This window comes from Silurus meridionalis, chromosome 8, assembly GCF_014805685.1.
Source record: "Silurus meridionalis isolate SWU-2019-XX chromosome 8, ASM1480568v1, whole genome shotgun sequence".
NCBI lineage: Eukaryota > Metazoa > Chordata > Actinopteri > Siluriformes > Siluridae > Silurus > Silurus meridionalis.
In genome coordinates this window covers 21,197,840-21,218,461 of record NC_060891.1, presented here as the reverse complement: position 1 = coordinate 21,218,461, position 20,622 = coordinate 21,197,840, and the positions used below count along the sequence as shown (strand labels likewise).

The following is a 20,622-nucleotide window of genomic DNA, read 5'->3' as shown; positions in this document are numbered from 1 at the left end:
AATTTGGCAGATTCAGCCATTGTTTCTAAGGGTGTCTTGAATGCCAGATTACTGGTTTGCTATGAGCTTTATAAATGAGTGGGGTTCTGACAGGGTCTAGGTGACGATAGTAAATATTTTGAACAATTTCAAGCTAAAAAATCTTCCCCCGAAATGGCTTTCTTTCGCTGCTGTAAACTGGCCAAACCATGCTCCTTCTGCGAGACCTCAAAAAGCACCATGGGATATCTGTATTTCATGAGAGAATAATGAATGGAATATAGGAAACAGTTTCATGATTTTAAACCATGATTATGAAATATAATGTATGATTTATGTGTAAATAATCAGGGTGACATACAATTCCAACATTACATCTCCTTCCTGTTGAAAGTTCTTATACCTAGTTAACTATAATTTTGCTTGTTTAAGGGTGAAATTTCACATATTTGGGGTTTGGGGGGAAATTAGCACATCAACCGCCTGGGCCCATGTCATTACGTCTGCGTTGGTACGTGGAAAATTCAGACGGTGACCCGATCGTCTATTGGTGCAAGTTTATCTCCAAAGTAAACAGCAGGTTATCGTGCTGACATTTCAGATTTGTGTCTTTTGGATGGAGAGAGGTAATCCGAAGTTCATCTTCTGCTGCCATAGTATGGCCTTGTCAAAATGACACGCCAGTATTCGAAAACATCTGCATCGGTTTTCAGCCACATTGAGTCGAATGATAAAACCATCAAAAAACCACAGTCTGCCGAGTCTTTGTGATTGTATGATATTATCATGCACACTTTCTGGAACAAGTTGAACAAGCAAGATAAAAGTAGAGACAAGACCAGCGTACCTGGTGTCCTGATGCTTTTCTCCATATAGTGTACCTTTTGGGGAAATAAAACCTTTAACACCTGTCTTCTGTAGCTATTTCTACCTTTTTTTTTGTGCATTTTTTTAGGTAGCATATGCAGTCATAGTAATTTGAACATATTGGCAGGGCTCAGAGACTTGCTTGTCTTTTGATGTAGACGCTGCTGGGGATATACTTTACTGTACCAGAGCTGTTAATCTACCAACTCTATAGCTGTACATGTCAGGAATGGCCATTATGCAGGTGGATTTGGTCAAGTGGATGTAGAATAAATCATCTCCTCCAGAAAATCGCCAACATTATATTATAGAAGAAAATGATTATTTGTCCAGAAGGTAAAAAAATAATCTAAATATACACTTTCATGGTTTTATATACAGATAAATTGCAAATCAACTTGTTGCAACATGTTTAACAACAGACATACATACAGAAGCAGTTAGATGACCTCACTGTCCCAGGGCAAAGTTTCCACAGAAGACATATGAAAATGATTTCTGCCCTAAAAATACTGAATCATTTATCATAAAGTCGAGAAGCAAGCTGTCTTACAGACACCGGGAATTACGAGCCTGTTTTTGCTGACTAGCATTATTTTTAGGGAGCTTAAACTAGATGCTGTTGTGTCCCACATGATAATATAAGAAAAGAATGCGGAAGCCGTAAAACAAGTGGTTGCTATAATATCTCCTTCTATGGTATAAAAATAAAAAAAAACACTTGCCACTTGGATCATTTTCTGCTGTTTCTGTTTCACAAAAATAACCATGCGAGATTGACAAAGTCAACTGCTAGTTTTCGTTCCAGCTGAGCACCTGAGACAACATAAGGGATGTAAAGATGAAGACATTGTATCTTTGTGGATATAACTAAACTGGCCTATAACGGGTATAATTCCTGTACAAAATATGCTTCCTGTTACCATTTCTGAGTATGATTCTTAACCTAGACTTTTTAGGTATCCTTGTGAGCATGCTGAAGAAAGAGAAGCAGAAGTTTCAAGAAGCCAATGGACAATTAGCAAAAATCAGCAGCTCCCAAAGCTCACTCCAGTCATCATTGTCATCCTCTGGAACGCATGCTGAGAGAAGAATAAAGTGTGAAGCTTCGGAGGACCCTGCACATTCCGAAAATATAAAGGTCAAGCATAGTGGTGAGCGATCACACGCAACTCAGATTTTCCCTGCGTTACATCACTATCTCTACATTTGATTACCCCAAAGCCCCCAAATGTCATTGTGTTTAATCTGAAAGCCTGATGACACATTTGCGGTGAGTTATATGAGAAAGGTTCATTGCTTGAACCGACTGATCTGCTATGTATTGTTCAGTTGTTCACGCTTGAACAGTCCATTTTCTCTGAGCCACAGTCATGCTCTACATCTTCTTGCAATGGCCACCCATTCGCACTCATAAACAACAAAAAAGTGCCATGATCATAATAAATACTTGAACAGAATGTTCACAGCTTGGTGGATTTCACTTTCGAGCACAATAGTTTTAAAGAAGGGAAGCAAACGGTCCGGAAATATATTTAAAGTCTCGGTATGCCGTTTTAGGATTGGGAATGTTATGCCATTCTTTTGGTGTTCGTTTGCATTTGATTATTTTCAGTGAATACATGCAGGCTGTCTTTGTCAGAAAAGAGCCTTTGTCTTCAAATGTTTTATTTTTGTGTATGATGGACAGTACCACAAAGACGGAACACTGAACCAAGGATTCGAGGGTTTCAGCCATTGTGTTACAGTAACTGCTATGAGAAATAAGAGCGCTAAGGAAATTACCCAGAAAACCCAGCTTTCCCCAAACTTTTTTGTTGTCAGTAAGTTATAGATAGAGTTACGGTTATTTGTTAAGAAGTGTATATAAAGTTTATAAAATTATATAACATGGATTTGTTAACAAACTTAATATACATTATGTATATTAAAAGTTACAAATATGTAATTTAAACTATACATTTTAATACATTTTGTATTCATTGAAACTGTGTGAAAGTGGAGTGATTGTTGGAAGTGGAGTTTGTGGCATCCATGTTCGAAAACTGCAGTAATTACTGGTAATTGGAATCGATGGACTGCTGTGACTTAACATACAGTCAGAAGTAAATTTTCTGACAGATGAAAGTCTTTGCAGTTACTTAATAACACGTATTTTGTTTACTTGTTAGTGTGAAGAGAAAATGAATAGAGGCTGGTGAGGGAATACGGGTTTGTAGTGGATACAATGCAGCAAATGTAAACTGATAAAAGAAAGAAAGTGTATCAACTTTGAGGTGGTGCCTGAATCATGTTGCCTGGTCTTGCAAACCTTTTAAAGAACCTGTCGACATTTTCCCTTAGCTGGGTGGGGAATAAAATTGGAATGGCAGAAAGATTTTCCTGCTTTTTAGAACTGCAGGAAAACGAGCCAGAGGCATAGATCCTCTTCATCAACTGCCATGTGTTTGGCACTCCTTCATTCAGTGTGGTTTTGTAGAGCCTTTAAAATAATGCTAAACCTCAGCTCTGATAATTACTGTGATCAGGGCTTTGGGGATTCAGTGAAAAGCTAGCAACTCTAGAACCGAACCCTTGCCCCTGTGTGCTCCACCACAGGCCCTGGATCACCCAGTCATTCCTGGACATTTTTGGTTAATGATGCCCAGTTCAGTAATAGTGCCAGTAATTGCAAGCAGGGCACAGAAAGAGGAGATAATTAACGAGCAAACACATGTTTGGATGGTGTCCAGTTCTAGTTAGGAGAGAATCAGTTACTCATCATGCTAGGATGCATGGAGGCTAACAGACAACGCTGAGAGCTGTACGTAAAAGTGTGTGTGGGTTCGCTCAGTTCTCACTTTTACATGCGCTGAGAAAATTAAAGGTCTGGAATTCAGATGATATCACATCATTTCATATAACCCAAGCTAGCTCGTCTAAACTGCATTCCAACTGCTGCACAATGCATCACAGCTAAAACTGAGGTTATCTTCACAGTACAGCAGTTCAATTATTTCTATTTTTTCTTCTTCTTCTTCTTTACACAAAGTCCTCTGCTTCTGTACACACAGCCATATGACACCTCATGAATTAGCAACGGGTTGCAGTCTAAACGTTTTTGACAACAGTGGTTTATTATTGAATGTACTGACCAGGTTTCCCCCGAAACATATCAGCCATATTTCTTTCTAGTTTCCGCCAGCTTGTGCGGTCATAAATTGCAGCAAGGCCAGCGTGGCCATCTATAAACAAGCCTGTGCCGACAGAGGAAGAGCGAACGGTTGAGATTTGAGAGCGTAGCCTTGTTTAACATGAATGAAATACGTTTGAATGTTGTTCAATAAACTAAGACTCTGGGGTTTGTTTAACACTTTAGATGTGTCAGGTAAAAAAAAAACACGGAGGAATTTGTATTATCGTAAAGTCTTTAGAAAGCTGAAACATTTACAAACCTACAGGGTCACTTTTCTTGGCAAAAGTTCTTGGAGGCAGATATTCTCTCTTTAAATGACATTTTCAGAGACATTTCTCTTCTAATGCCAGTGATGGATATTTACATGGTACGTCCCGGTGCCAGAAAATGCTTCACCAGATGGTTAAAATTCTGCTTCTGATTACGATATAATGATGCTGTCGTGTAGTGTTGGCGATCCTGGTCATGTAGACCTCACCTTGTGGTTTACAGATGGATGAATTGCAGAAGTGAGCATGGCTTAAGGAAAAATATATCTCATTCATGCAGACGAGTCCGGCGCTGCTCATGACCTTGTTATTTTTTTTTCATTCTTGCACACTAAAAGTATTTAGTATTCTCCTTGTTACACTTTCACAGCAGCTGTAACAACGACTGATTATAACCCATCTCTTATAAAAATCCATTTACATTTACAGTATGTTGCAGATGCCCTTATCCTGATTGACTTATAAAGTCTTCGTCACTAAATACTGATACTGGTTTATAAGTACACAGATTAGGAATACATCTGTCTCTGAGTTTAGTGCCTGTTCAGAATTTCTAATTGTCAGTGAGTGTTTTCTGTGGATTCTCTGGCTTCTCCACATCCCAAAAACAAGCTGGTAAGTAAAATGTCGACTTCCAACTTGCCTGTAGATGTGAATTTACATTCCAAACCTGAACCTAGGGTTCCTGGGATTGCACTCAGTACCACCATGACCTTAACCTGGATAAATCTGAATGTATATAATAGTATGATGCTATTGAAAATATCGATACATTTCTAGCTCAAGAATTAATTCATTCTTGGTGTCTGAAAACTGCAAGTATGGGTGCCGTTGTTTGGTGAATGACATATTTTGTGTACTGCTTCAAAAACATAATATTAGTGCTGGAAAAATCCTTGAAAGCTCTGGAATTTAATTTTGAAGCATCTTCATCTGCATTGGTAAACCCTGTTTACAAGGGGATTTAACCACACCACTATATACAATATGAATCATATTCATCTGTCCAGTTTTGGATAAGAGCCTTAGTGATGGAAACTCAGGCTCATTAGCCACATCTAGACAGAGAGCAAAGACTCCTCCCAAACATCTCACACAGATCCAGTGATACTGAGGAGTGCTTGGCCTGGTCCCATGTTCATCTTATTTGTGACCTGGCATAATTGCAGCCATACTGCAGGATCTGGTGAGGAGCAGTGAGTCATTGGATGCTTGGCTTTCTGCCAGCTGCTTCTGCTAAGCTCTCATTTCGGAAAATACGCTAAACCTAATATGCTCCGTACAGATATTCTTTTATTGTGTATGATAATAGACTACATGTTTATGCCGTAATTGATACCAAGCCGGGTGTCAAAAGCAAACCTGTTCAACTAATATTCTACATCCAAGTATTGGTAAAGATTCTTTTAAAAAATTGAATGTGATCATAGAGGTTCTTGCCTTACACAGTTTGTTTAGTAGGACAACACGGGTTCTGCTCTGAATTGCAGGACTCCTGTGTTGATTTCGTCCTTCTTGCATGCAATGTAAAACAGAACGGATGGACCTGATGTTATCCAGAAGTAATCTAATCTAATCAAAGGCCTACATCACGAAAAGGAACAGCTGGTGAAGGAATGTGCGTTGCTTTTGATTGCTCCCAAAAGATTTCATTCGAGTTTAATCTCTCAGTTTTGAGAGAGAAATGTAACTGTTTTGAGTTTAGAGAAAACCTCCTCGTGTTAATGACAAGTTCATGCAGCAACGTGAAAAATGTAGACACGGGGCTTTTCAAATACATTTAGGGCATTTTAGTTTCTTCTTTTTCTTTTTTTTCTTCATATTTTATGTGTGTCACATAAAAGCCAGCAGCAGCACTTTTGGGTTTATGGCCACAAAGAACTTGCACAACCCAAACACAAACAGCCATATGGCTACATGAGGGTTGTGGATAACCAATTGCTGTTCCAGGTTTAAGCTTTACTGATGTAGTGAGTAGGCCTTCATCCTCCACCCTTAACCACCAGTCCTATATACTGTTGGCCACATGCTTTCTACTTCCTCTGCTCATGCCATAAAGCTTGTTTATGGTCATATAAAGTCATGACATGGGTTTATCAGTGAGGAGACATGCTCTGTTCAACTACTACTGCAATTTTACCTCAGGTTATGAAAGTCTTTTAATGGTCTTTTAATGGTCTTGAATAATATGATTTGGCACTTACTGTAATGTTGGTATTTATCAAGACAATCATGCACATGGTGCATGTATTATTGATGGCTAGTAAAGGATTTAAAGAAAGGAAAAGTAAACATGAATTGAAAAGCACTGACTAAAACACATATGTGTGCATTAAGGATAACAGTCAAAAGAAAAATAGTTTTTTCTTCTCACACACTTCAAGTGACATTGTTCAAATATAGCGCATAGAATTAGTGTAGACAGTAAACCTTACAATCAAAGTTCCAGAATGCAATGCAACTATACAAAGCAGGGTATGCTCTGGTTTCTTGTCTTATATTCCACCTAACATGCCACAAGGTAGGTAGACTAGCTACACTGAAAATACATAAAATATCTGAACGATTGGGGATGAATTGGTATTCTATTCAGGATATGTTCCCACTGTGTGCCAATGTTCCCGGAATAAACTCTGGATCCGCTGTGTCCCTGACAATGGTGAAAATGAAAGACAAGTGGAATAAATAAAAAAACCTGGCATAGAAACAAGTAGGTGAAAAAGAAAAGCAAATGAATGAATATGACCATGTGCTATAGGCAAAACTGTGCTATAAATCATGCCACATCTGACTGGCTCACTTTTGCACGTAATGGTAGGTGAAGATGGATGCAATGCAGATTTTCTTTATTAATAGTGAAAACTATTAAAATGTTAAGAAAGCTTTAATCTGAGCGACTGACAGCAATGATCAAGAAATATAAACATGTTAGAAATGAGGTAAAATTTACAAAAAAACTGACACAGATGCAAACACAGATTTTGTATTTTGGGACAGTCCTGACATACTGACCAGCTTATTTTATCCTTGATTCTGTAGTCATTAGTCAATGCAGCCTTAGAAGGTTAAAAAAATAATTATCAACCGACTATAAAAGTGAGCAATTTTAAGGTCTGGAGATGCTTCCTGTAAGCCCTGAGGGCAGTATTGGTTTTGGGAGGATAATTGCAGGCCTCTGCTCTTCCTGAATGAACAGTAAGAGAACATAATGAGGTTGACCTTTATGTACAAGCCATTCTGTCTCTGCGAAAAGTCGACTGAAGGCGAGATTTTTTTTCCTTCCTCAGTGTATGACTTGATGGATTTTTGTGCGTATGTCAGTATTGTGTTTTTACATAAAGAAGTATGTCTGTATTTTATAACAGGTGCACATTTTTTTACTGCCTTCTTCTTTTTGTAAATACACAGTAAAAATAATCCTTACTGTGCATGAGCACTAAACCTGAGGAGTGTCAAAATACTGTGGGCCTCAGTAACTCTATATGCTTTCTTGACATGTTACATTCAGGTAACCACCTGACTCTGTTCATGGTTCTCATCTTTGGTTGTCTCATGGTTTTGGAAATAACATCTTTATTTATTTTAAATGGTGCGCTTTTGTGCATGCTCGAAGAGAAATGCAGGTTGGTCCTCTGACACACGGGCCCATGGTGCACCCTGTCACCCTGATGTGATCCAGTACATGTTACAGCAATGATGACCTTCCATTATGTTGAACAGAGCTCCAACTGTGTAGTGTAAGGCTAATATGTATAGCAGACCCGACTGTCTAGACTGCGAATATGGTTGTTGCTAAGTTATATCTCCTAAAGTGAGAGATTTGTGGCATGTAAAACAGCTTCATAAGAGTAATGGTGCTGCGGGATGTATAGGATGTAGGTCATGCCACCCTGTCAGCTGTCAAATCTATAACTCATTCCTTTGTCTTCAGCACTTCTCTGGACTCCTCTCGCTCCGGATGTGTTTCCTATTAAACACGGCTCTCTGATTGTCATCTCAGTTTACGCAGATCAAGTGCAGAGAAATTCTAACCTGACAATCGAGGCAAAAATATGGCCATAACCCTCCCCCTACCCCCTAGAGAGCATTTACGGTATGATGTCATGTTGCTTGTAGAGAAATATTTTAGGAATGCTCTGTTTTTTTTTTTAGAGGTTGCTTTCTGAGCGGGACACTTGTGGAATTTTGTTATGGTTCATTATCATAATATCATCTTCAGGAGATGTTCTGCTGGTTTCAATCGGGATTTTCCTAAAATATGTTGTTTTTTTGTAATCTTGTAAAAAAGCCTGACAGTTGAGCACACAAGGGCATGTTTCTGCTCCTATTTCACATTGTGTAATTGAAATTGTGTGACAGAGGTAGGGGTTTAGTGGGGGGGGGGAGGAATTCACATTGCAATTGGATTTCCATGCCGAAGGCAAAAGAAGCATGAATGAGTAAACAGTGCTAGATGTCCAACATTTAGGCCAGTTTGACATGTTTCTGTTTGGCATCCACTGGAGGTTAAATGTTTTCTTAATAAGACAAAGCATACCACGAAGCAGGCAATGTGGAGTGTTTCAGCATGCTGTCTACTGGGATTGAGTGATTGCTTAACTGCAAATAATTATCTCTGTTTACAAGAACCTGATTCATACTTCCAATCTACTAGCATGTTTGTTGTAAAATATACCTATAGGCTCTTGTGTCTGTTGGAAGTAATAAAACAGTTTATACCACAGTGGTGTTTAATTTTCAAGTCTGATTGGACAGAAGGTGAATAAACATCTATAATATGTCTGACAGTAGTTCTGGCTGTAACTCAAATCACTGGTTTATATTAATGTGCTTGTTGCAATAGGTTAGTTCATGTGAGTATTATGGACATTGACTACGTTTCTTATGGACCATTGCACTTTTGAGCACCATGTCAAATTTGTTTGGGCACCTGATTTACGTAAATGGTAATTAGCATATGTATCATATATATATATATATATATATATATATATATATATATATATATATATATATATATAGATATAGATATAGATATAGATATATAGATATATCTATATCTATCTATCTCTCTCTCTCTCTCTCTCTCTCTCTATATATATATATATATATATATATATATATATATATATATATATATATATATATATATATATATATATATATATATATATATATATATATATATATATATATATATATATATATACATACTATATATATATATAAATGATAAGAAAGATAATCATTTGTCAAGTCACAGACTGCAGTGTCACAGAAATACTGCATTTCAAGCAACCGAGCAGTTGAGTGTTAAGGGCTTTGCTTAAGGACACACATTGAATTGTATACGATTTTATTTAATGTGAAGGCAAAGAACGTATCTAGGTTACTTATGTTACCTTGGTTTCTCAAGGGAACGAGATGCCACATTAACAATGCTTTGGGAGTGTGGGGTGACGTAGCGACCAGGAAGCTACAAAAGCATATGCGGTGGAGACCGTGCTAGCTTTGGATAGGGAAGGAAGTGCTTGCAGAGATGCAGGAAGTGTGGCACCGAGATGCAGAGTCTCGTTGATGCAGAGTCTAAGTTATGGATGAAACCAGGGTTTCATCCATAACTTAGAGATGTTCCCCTTCTGGAACTCGAGCTGCGTCAACAACGCTTTGGGAATTAGCGTACACTTCCAGACTGACAAATCCCTGCCTAGTGTGGATGGGCACAGCTAGGTTGAAGGACTGAGGGGCCAGGAGTGGCACTAAGGTTAAGGCTGTAAGACCTGACAAAGGTTAGAGTGGTGGACCAGTCTACAGCGTTGCAAATGTCCTGGGGAGAAACCACAGAGGAAAAAGCCTTAGACACACTTGAGGTCAAGTAAGCTCTGACCCCGAAACAAATGGGGAGACCAGATGACATAAGAAGAGGAGATAGCAACCACAATTCACCTGTTGAGGTTCTGCTTCTCCTCAGGAAGACCCCTCTTATATGGACCGAAGCAGGCAAAGGTCCAACAGCTGGTCCAACTGTGACCAGTGTCCAGTGATTAAGCTTCTTCTGGTCATGGTCCCGAAAGGGAGGAGGATAGAATGTCTGGAGCACAACTGGCCGTGGGGCAACAGAGGCCACCTTTTAAACATTCCCCAGCCTGGAGTAGAGAAAGGCACTGGCCATACCTGGGGTAAACTCTAGAAGAGAGGGGGCCACGGAAAGGGGCCTGAAGGTCCCCAACTCTCTTCAGAGTGGAGATGGCCAGAAGAAAAGCAGTCTTGACTGCGAGAAACCCCAAAGGCAGATCCCACAAAGGCACTCTAGGTCGTACCATGGAGGAAATGTCTCACTAACGGGTTCCGCAATAGCAGACATGTAAACCTGTTGAGTAGAGGGATACAACCCTTTGACAAACTGTTCTTGAACAAACGGGCAGTTAACTGGATCTAACTGATGGTTTGGACACCATATAGTGAACAGGCACCATTACGCGTTATATACGACCTTCTCGTGGAGGGAGCTCTGGACTAGAAAATGGTCTCTACAACCTTGGCTGAGACATCAGATGCTTAAAGGTGTGCCCCCTCAGAGGCCACAGACACAGCCTCCACAACTCCGGGCAGGGGTGAAATAGAGTGCTTCCTGCCTGAGGGAGAAGATCATGCCTGAGTGGGTGTTTGAGAAGGGCTACCAGGCCCTGCAAACCATGGCTGACCAAGGGGCTACTAGAAGAAGACGTACTCTGTCCTGGCGAACTCTTTCCAGAACTTCCGGGAGCAGCATAATGGGGGAGGCATACAGGTGTACCATCGCATCCAGTCTAAGAGGAACTGGGTGAGTAAGGGAAAACCAGAGGGGACAGTGTGATGTCTCTTTAGTCACAAACAGGTCTACTTGTGCTCTGTAAAACTTCCTCCATATTTGTCCACCACTTCTGGGTGTAGCCTCTATTCCCCAGGCTTTGGCCGTTGCCAAGGGCATATGCTCCCTGGTTTAGGTGCCCTGGGATGTATTCTGCCCTCAGTGAGAGCAGCTTCTCTTGGGCCCACAGGAGGATCTGTCATGCCAGCTTGTAAAGGAGGCGAGAGCGCAGACCCCCTAATGGTTGATGTAAGAGACCGCCCCCCAGCCCATGAGGGAGGCATCTGTCATTAACATTACGTGACGACAATAAGCTCCCAACACGGGGCCCTGTGACAGGAACAAAGGTTTCTTCCACATGTCTAAGGCCCATAAGGCTCACCACGTGACCTTGTTCATGTGGAGTTGGATGCCCCTCCAGGAAAACCCTTTGGTCCTGAGCCACCACTGCAGGGGTTTCATGTGCAGGAAGCCAAGCGGTATCACGTTGGACCCAGCAGTCTTTGAAACTGCTTCACAGTGCGTGAATGGCCTTTCATCACTCTCCTGATGGTCGTGAGGATTGACTCGACCCGAGACAAATGCGCCTCCATTGGTCAGTGGTCAAATTACACACTATGCCTAGTTAGGTGGTCCTCCGTACTGAGAAAGCATACTTTTCTTTGCATTTAGTCTTAGATCCAACTATTTCATGTGGGCGTGAACGACATCCCGATGCCGACTTGCCAATTGCTCCGATTAAGCTAGTATCAAACAATTGTCAATATAATTCAGTATGCAGAGGCCCTGGAGCCTCAGAGGAGCCAGAGCAACATCCACACACTTTGTAATAGTTCGAGGTGAGAGTGCAAGGCTGAACAGAAGAACAAGATATTGATAAGCATTGCCTCTAAAAGCAAACCTCAGGAACATCCTGTGTAGAGGAAGAATGGGTATATGAAAGTACACATCCCTCAGATCTATCTTGATGAACCAGTCTTTGGACCTGATTTGAGACATGACTTGTTTCAGTGTGAGCATCTTAACCCTGAGCTTCATGAGTGGTCCAGCTGACCCAGATTTAAAATGGAACACAGCCCCACTTTCTCAAGAGAGTGTTTATTTCTTGTTCTATGACCAGAGCCTGCTTGGGACCAACTAAAGTGGGAAACACCCCGTTGAACTGAGGTGGATAGTTACTATATGCTGTAGTGAGTGATCTTACTGACTAAAGAAATGTGTAAAAGACCAAGGTGTGTATACAGCTCTATCACTCATCTCACTATTAGGATAGTATACGATAATACAAATAATAAAATTGGCTAAAAACTGTATATATATGCTGTTATGCTTTTATGCATATAGCACCAATATTTATTTTAGCTTGCATAACATTATAATTTATAGTATGTAGTTTATCATAATGTATGTAGCAACAAAACAATTACAGCCGAACTAGTCTAGTCAGAATGAAGTTAAACTAGCACTTTTCTGTTTTCTAGGTTTTCTGTGAATTTACTGAATAGGTCCTGAACTGAATTCATTAAGGGGAATCTCTATTAAAAGGCTCATTTAAAATACATATATTATAAGAATATATATGTTGTATGTATCTTATGGCAACAATTAGCCAAGGAGTTGTATGCTTATTGGCTCTGAGAGTTAGATAAATTGTGCACAATGGCATGTGTATTTAATTGTGCTATAAATGCATGTAGGGTATTATTTTTACATGAAACTGAGCTCTCAGAAATGTATTCAAATTTGTGAACTGCTCTGAGAATATGTCTCATCCAGAGAATTACTCATCCAGTGACGGTAACTGAAGCAAAGTGGAGCTTTTCAAAGCTGAAACTAGTCAATAGAGAAGACATGGGTCATGGCGTGTTCACCCAGGGCATCATTCAAGCTAGAACCGCCTTTGCGAATTGGTGGTATCTACTTAGCAGGATCATACAGTTCAGCATCAGTTCAAAATAAAGCAAAGCATTTTTAGAGGAATAAATGATGAAAGAAACAATCAGTGTTTAACTTTTTAATATCATTCCTTTAATAGATTGTTGTTCTGAGAGTAACATTACAGTCTTTTCCGATTAACTTAGTTGATTAAGTAAAGAGTCTTGTGATAAAAATGATAATAGGAACATTATCGCCATAATAAATCATAGTCTTGGATACTCAAGTACAATTGAAGGCAAATACTTTTGTACTTTTACTCAAGTGAAAGTTTAAAAGGAGCACTTTTACTTTTACTGGAGTAATATTTCATCTATTGTATCTCTACTTCTACTCAAGTACATGCTTTGTGTACTTGTCCACCACTGTTAGAGAGAGAGATAGAAAAGGAGAGATGGACAGATAAAAATATTGAGGCTGTATGCAATTAAAACTGAATGTTACTATGGTCACAGTTGTTTTCAAGGCACTACGTTATCAAAATTGGTTTGAATGTAAACTCTACAGGCAGTCAGAATTGAGTATGCAGACAAATCAGTTAAAAGTCAATATCAATATTTTAATATAACATAGCACTCTAGAATTTACAAATCTGATTGGTCACAAGGTCTAGATATAATTTACAAAGGAACTTGTATTGCTAAAACATATATTCTTGATATTGTGATTTCTTTTTGAAGATGCCTTTATTTATCATTTCTGTGAGGAATCTCCAGTGTCAGAACTATGCCACAATATAAGAAAGGTATGTTTTCTGACACAGGAATGTGTTTAGTGTGAAATTTTTTGTAGTTTCTTTATCATAAGAGGCAGCTTTTAGAATGTAAAATAGTGCCAGGAATTAGTTATGGATACAGCTATAAACGAATAAAATGTAAGCTTTTAAATGATTAAAAGACTTAGTACTTAGTACTTTTTACTACTTAGTAATGGTTAGTAAAAGACAATATCAAGTGTAGTGCCATGTGCTGTTTGAGACCTTCATTCACCATAGTTTACTCTGTGGATACGAGATGTAAGGTTTGCATTAGTCTTGCCTTGTCCATTAATCACATGGATAAAAGAGTGTATTACCATCGCATATGACGTACATTCGGGTACTGCGGCTAATTGTGTTAAAAACGTTAACCTTCTGGTGTATGTCGGCATTTTAAACATTGGTTTCAAATACAGCCAGGTCACGCAATTCCAAAAAAAAAGAGACAAAGAGGCAAAGATGTCTCATGTTAATGATCTCAGATTGTGAACTGCTGAAAGTCTGTAGATTTATTACTGAACACAGTGAAGGATTGATGAATGCTTACTGTCATATTAATGGCAGTGTAATTATTGAAAGCATTATATGCTATTAAGCTTTTTGAGGCTTTGGGTTATTGGTTTCTTCTGCACTTTTCATCAGACTTCACTGGATGCCTAGATAATGGACTGAGTTTTCCACACTGAGTTAGACATTGACTCATTGGAGTTTGTAAAATGATTCTTCTATGCACTCTTCAGCTGTTTTTAATGCATGGCATATCTTCAGGACCCCAGCTTAATGTGGTGTGATTCTAAGAAGAGCCTTCGTTTTTTTCCCCCCTGATTTTATATAAAACTTATTTATTTGCATTTATTTATTTATTTATTTTATACTTATCTGTTGGTTTGTGTGTTTTTGATAAAGGTAACATCTGGTAGTATCAACGATTTTTATTAATTAATTAATTAATAATCCAATCTATACTATACATTCTTGTTCAGTTCATAGTTGTATGAATGTTGTAGTAATGTTGTAGAAATGTTCATGAAAAAGGTTATTAATTACCTGCTATAATAGTTATTAATACTTTTTCAATTCTTTATGGTTCTGTCGCATGAAAAAACAAAAAAAACAAACAAACACAATGTCATAAAATCTGAAGACTTTCTTATGTTGGAAAAGCTCCAATAGCGTTACCTCTGTTGCACTGGAGACAAAAAAATACACATGGAAAATATGAAAAAGAAAATGAAAAAAAGAACAAAAATATAGAAATAAAATAAACACTTAATATAGATTTGGGATTAGTCTTGGAAATACTTTCTGTCTGGATTATGACAAGAAGCACAGGACTACGTCTCTGAGCAGCCACTGCACGTCACTATGTCATGTCTCTCATTTGTCTTGATTGGATGTCATTTGTCGAATCCTATTTCACATCTTTTTGCTGAGGGTAATTGGGGGTTTAAGCACAATTTAATTTTAGGGGTTATTATTATTATTATTATTATTATTATTATTATTATTATTAATATTATTATTATTATTATTATTAATCTGCTCCAAAACTGATTGTACAGACTAAATCGTAAGGCCTAGAGACTTAAAACTTGGCCAGATGGAAGTGCTGATTTTGAGTAGAGGTTGACAAAGTGTCAACCCAGTTAATAATTCAAACATTTTTGGCCGTAACTCATACACCGTATCTTATTGACTCAAAAGTTTTTGACTCAAAATGCCTATTAACAGATTCGCTCTATGAAGTCTGATTTTTCTGCAAAATTGTGTTATGTCCAAAACCTACTTTTGCGCACTAGTCCTAGGTTTTTTACCCAAACGAAACCAAGCTAGTGGAGACATTTACCACTGAATATCAAAAATTATAAAAAAAAGGTTAACTGTTGAGTCAGTGTTGCAAAGGGTTGCCAAAAAGTTTAAAATAGGCAGGGCCACTTTCACTAAAATGGCTGTAACTCATGAACGGAATGAGATATTTTCACCAAACTCCATAAACATATGAGCTCACTCTGTGCATATAACTACGCACCCGTTAGTACCATCAAATGGCCTGCATTGTCTATGTACAATGTGCCTTAATGCTCTATGAGGACATTCGCGTATCTCAAGAAAGATGGCTGCCATCGGCCAATGAAGTTCGAGCACCTATTACACAAGGTTAACGGAGGCTGATCGGAATGAAACTCGGTGAGCATGTTCCTAATGTTTTTTTCTTATGAACTTCAATGCCTCAGGTGCTTGAACCCCAGTAATTGCTGCTTGCAGCTATTTTGTTTTCTTTATAGTTGACGTTTTGTTTCTTTGTTTTGTACGTGTGCACTTTATTGAAGTATCTGCACCTGCAACTGACTTCCTGCTTTATTGTGTAACACTTTCAGACCTGCTATTACAGAAAACTTATCAACACTTTCTTACGAATTCCACGATTCTTCTCAGAGCACCGAACAGTGTGGGAAAGAGGAAACAGTGTTGATTTTGTGTTTAAACACCATGAAAAGAAAAGTGCGCCTAGGGGTTTACAAACATCAGCTCATACAGAAAAATCTGTTTAATGTTTGCGATGGATGTAAATTTTCTCACGACCAAATAATATTTTTTAAATGGCTTGTTTCTTGCTTTCTTTCTTTTTTTTTTTTTATTGTGCTTGCAGCTGATTTCTCTTAAACCTTTCCTCTAGAACTCTCAAGCTTCCAGCATTTAAATTGACTAATTGTGATAAATGGTTTATTTGTTGTGCATTTATCATGAACAGAGGTTAAGCTGGAGGTTAAATATTTAAATTGTGACATGAAACATGCAGCTGCTCAAAAAACATGGGGTGTCTGTCATTAAGAAGACCGATCTTCAGCTGGCTTTATTAGCGTCAGAGTTAACTAGCTGTAGTGCACTCTTTCTATGTTTTTTAGTCTTTCACTTTTTACTGTATACTATAATGGAGTTCAGTTGTAATTGGATGCCTGTCAAATATTATCCAGTTTACAATACTTACCTGCCAGATTCTTTGTTTTACACCTGGATTCGTTCATCAATTGTTTTGGCCTTTCCAGAGTTTCAGGGGGTTGCAGGGAAAAGCTTTGACTTTGCACCACCTCTTTATTCTCTGCAGCATCTTGAAAGGTCTATGCGGTTCTGATATCACCTAGCTCTCCCGGAGAGGAGGAAATCCATAAAACAAACATGACCGTAAAAGAAATGTCTTGACCCAAAATGTTTTAATGTTAGATCACCATAAAACAGATCAATTGTTGTTCCCCTATTGACCAAATGCATCTCCTGAATTCAGCAAAACCCTCCTGAGCCCTTATTGAACCGTTTATTCATTGTTTATATATCTGTAACATGAGTGGTTAGGTGATGGCAGTGATGTAATGAAATAGTGAGAGAAAATTGCACAATATAGACTGTAGATTGTTAACATCTGCACTGCTTTTGGTGTAAAGGAGTTTCGCTGAAGTCAATGTTTTAGTCTTTGGTCTCGGGTATGGTCAACCTCAGTATTTGACCTCAGGGTTTTTTCTGTTCTGTTCTGTCATATCATATAAATGTTATATAAGTGTTATATTGGTTTACCATATCTGACACAAAACTTTGGGATGATTATTTTAAGCATTTTTAATTAATCATTGTGGGTGTGGGTGTGTAATATTAAAAAGGATCAAAAACTGGTGTGAGACCTGATACAAAACACCCTAAAATAGAATATATTTGAAAAATATATATTAAAACACCATGTCCTGATGTATTTTATTCATAAATACAAATTCCTGCTTTTAAATTACATATACATACATTTACAGGTTTACTCCTGATTGTTACAAAGCATACAAATTTCAGACTTAAAAAATAAGCTTCTCCTAGCAAAAAATAAAAAAATCTGTCTTGTCTCTGTGTCTTTTTGTAAAATACAATCTCCATGTGACTTGTTTACTAAACTACTCATACTCTTATAACAGTACACCCTGCCATGTTCTATTCTTCACTTAATAATCCCCTTTTGCCTAATTCATAAAAAAATGACAGCTTACCTTTTTCCATTTGTAAATACATTTTGATTTTTGTGGAACAAGTTATTTCCTGATTTTACATTACATTTACATTTAGTTACATGTACAGCTTTATCTCTGATTGTTACAAAGGTTTCACATTTGAAACTTAAAAAAAATGCTAAATAAGCTTCTCCTAGCAAAATAAAAATCAGTCTAGCCTCTGTGCATCTCTGTGAAATGCAATCTCTGTGTGAGTTGTTACTAAACAAACCTTATTTTCTCATAACAGTACATGCTGCCATGTTTAATTCTTCACTTAATATCTTCTGACCAATCAGAATTGAGAATTCCTCAATGCTGTATGTGGTATACAGTCACGTAATGAATGATATGTGATGAGGTTGACTGAACAACTGGATTTATCCTTCATTAAGTAGACAGTTCTTTTTATAAAGAAAGGTTTCTAACATTCTTTGGCGCTCTTCTTTAGGAGCTGAGCTGTCTATGGGACGACAGGAGGCATTTGAAATATTTAGGAGTGAGCATGAGGATAATATAACTATTGAAGACAACAAGTTCATATTGAAGCAGAGGTCAGTATATGTTTTTACAGTATTAATGGGCTCTGTTTTTGTGCAGGTTAAAAAGTAACCATAAAGTAAAATGTCAGCTTTCCTTTTTGCCCAAATGGCTACGGAGATTACAGTGATGAAAGTGAAAGTGACTCCATTCTACCATCTATTGAGTGCTTCTTTTGTCAAAGACTTAAAAGTGTAACATTTTACTGCATGGTTTTATTATTTGTTATTATGTGTGTCATTGTGGAAATGAAATTATAGTAATAATAGAATGTTTAACAAAACTAGGCTAGTTTCAGTGTTGCAAAATGAAAAGCCATCACAGAAAGGCAGAGTGGCTCCACTGCTCAAAGCCACTTCACATCTTTGTGGATTAGACCCTTGGCCTATATAAATACTACAACATAGGTTTAAAAAATATTTTACAAATATTTTATTTAAAAAAAATTGTATTACAGGTTTACCATATATTAAAATAGATTACAAAATTGATGACTTTGAGTCAATGTGTAGCATATTCAGATTCATATCCGATATAGAGCTCCAAAGTCGGCTACATTTACATTTACATTTACATTTGCGGCATTTAGCAGAAGCCCTTATCCAGAGCGACGTACAAAAGTACTTTGGAAGCACTAAAAAGGCTAAAAGGGCTAAAATACCCAATTTGCACAACTTTTAGTGATGTTTGCACTCTTTTTTATAACAAGGTTGTATAAACCTGTAACCCTATAATGTATAGTTCTTGTTGGTTGATGTAATCCTAAAGCTATCAGGCTTATCGTCTCACCATAAAAGAACATGTCTACTGATCAGTGTGTGCTCTCTGTATTTTGATTCCATTTGTGAGAAATAGTTATTGCATCCATAACTGCACTGTTGTATTAGAATGCTGATTTACATGTGAATTACACATGTCCACAATGCCAAAATTGTGCATTACAGTGCCTCTTGATTACCTAACCACATTTTGTGATATATGTACATATATTTATTCTAACACAGGTTTGCAGAAGCAAAGGCGTTGGGTGAGCAGGTTAACCAGGCCAGGAGCAGTGTCAGTAAGTGGTCCATATACCTACATGTCTTCTTAACCACCTATAGTAGTCATCTACTTGATGCTAAACACCATACACTCCATAGCTGTGAAAATCTAAACCTCTACTTAAACGCTCCTTTTATTGTCACTATTAACTTGATCAGGAACAGCCCTAAGATGGCCTCATGCTGTTTCTGCTCTGCTGCTAATACACCATGATTCAAAACCACACTCTTTTCTAATGACCCTCTTCCCTTATACGATTGGCTTCTTGCTGGGACTCTGTTGTCCCTCCTGGGTAAAGCAGTGTCACTCAGCACATTCCAGACCTGTTCGTGGACACAGGGGATCCTGGGAACAGTATTCTCATCCGAGTTCTTCCATCAAGGTGCTGTTTTACAGGGCTGCTGCTGCTGCTTTATGAGTTTGCAGAATACACACTTTGGTGCGCTTCCACTACTCCCATGGAATCTTTCTGGCAACGTGCTCACAGTATGGAGACGCCAGAAACAACAAGTCAGCATACTGACGCAAGGTTTCTGCTGTGTTCTATATCCTGTTGTGAATCATTTTACTTAAATACATATACCTTTAATCTTATATTCATCACATGATCCAGACTTTCCTTAGAGAGCTTTGATCAATCATCAGGACCAAAAACACTTGTAGATAACATTAGACACTGGGGCCAGTGCCCAAGAATTAAGTACATGGCATATACATTTTATCCATTTATTGCTACAGCTTTAATATTGTGGACCATGTCTACTAAGTCTAGTTGATGTTTACAGGTTAATAGTTTACAGCTTGTCATGTTATAGTGCAACATCCCCTCTCCTGGTAAAAACAAATTATAGTATTTATTACTTAAATTATGTTTGTAAAGGGTTGGCACTGGAGACTCCTTCCAAAGATGTTGAATAAACATTTTATTTCAGGTCTTCTGCAGACAATATTTGTTATAGATCATTTGATCTCTTGTTGATCATTTTTGAAAAAATGGTTTGTTGTGTGATCTGTTTTTTTGCTTGTGTCTATGCAAATGTTTTTGCACCTTTTTGTACCTAAAACATGTTTCAAATTTAGTGAAGCAGTAAGCATCAAATAAATATTTATATTGAAAATATATACATATTTATTTGAGAAAAAAATTGTATGAAAAAAATTATATGTCTAAAGCATTTGCA

General features: G+C 37.9%; 1 protein-coding gene across 3 annotated transcripts in view; it reads left to right on the top strand.

The window, feature by feature from the left end:
• kif6 (kinesin family member 6) overlaps positions 1–20,622 on the top strand; it is a 99,966-nt gene that overhangs the window by 48,449 nt on the left and 30,895 nt on the right. For all 3 annotated transcript variants that reach the window (XR_006926732.1, XR_006926733.1, XM_046856304.1), the window contains exons 13-15: positions 1,806–2,000; positions 18,309–18,411; positions 19,402–19,457. Coding sequence is in view for 1 of the 3 variants with exons in the window: in XM_046856304.1 (XP_046712260.1) it covers positions 1,806–2,000; positions 18,309–18,411; positions 19,402–19,457 (354 nt within the window). In the remaining 2 variants the exon portion in view is untranslated. The remainder of the gene's footprint in view (positions 1–1,805; positions 2,001–18,308; positions 18,412–19,401; positions 19,458–20,622) is intronic.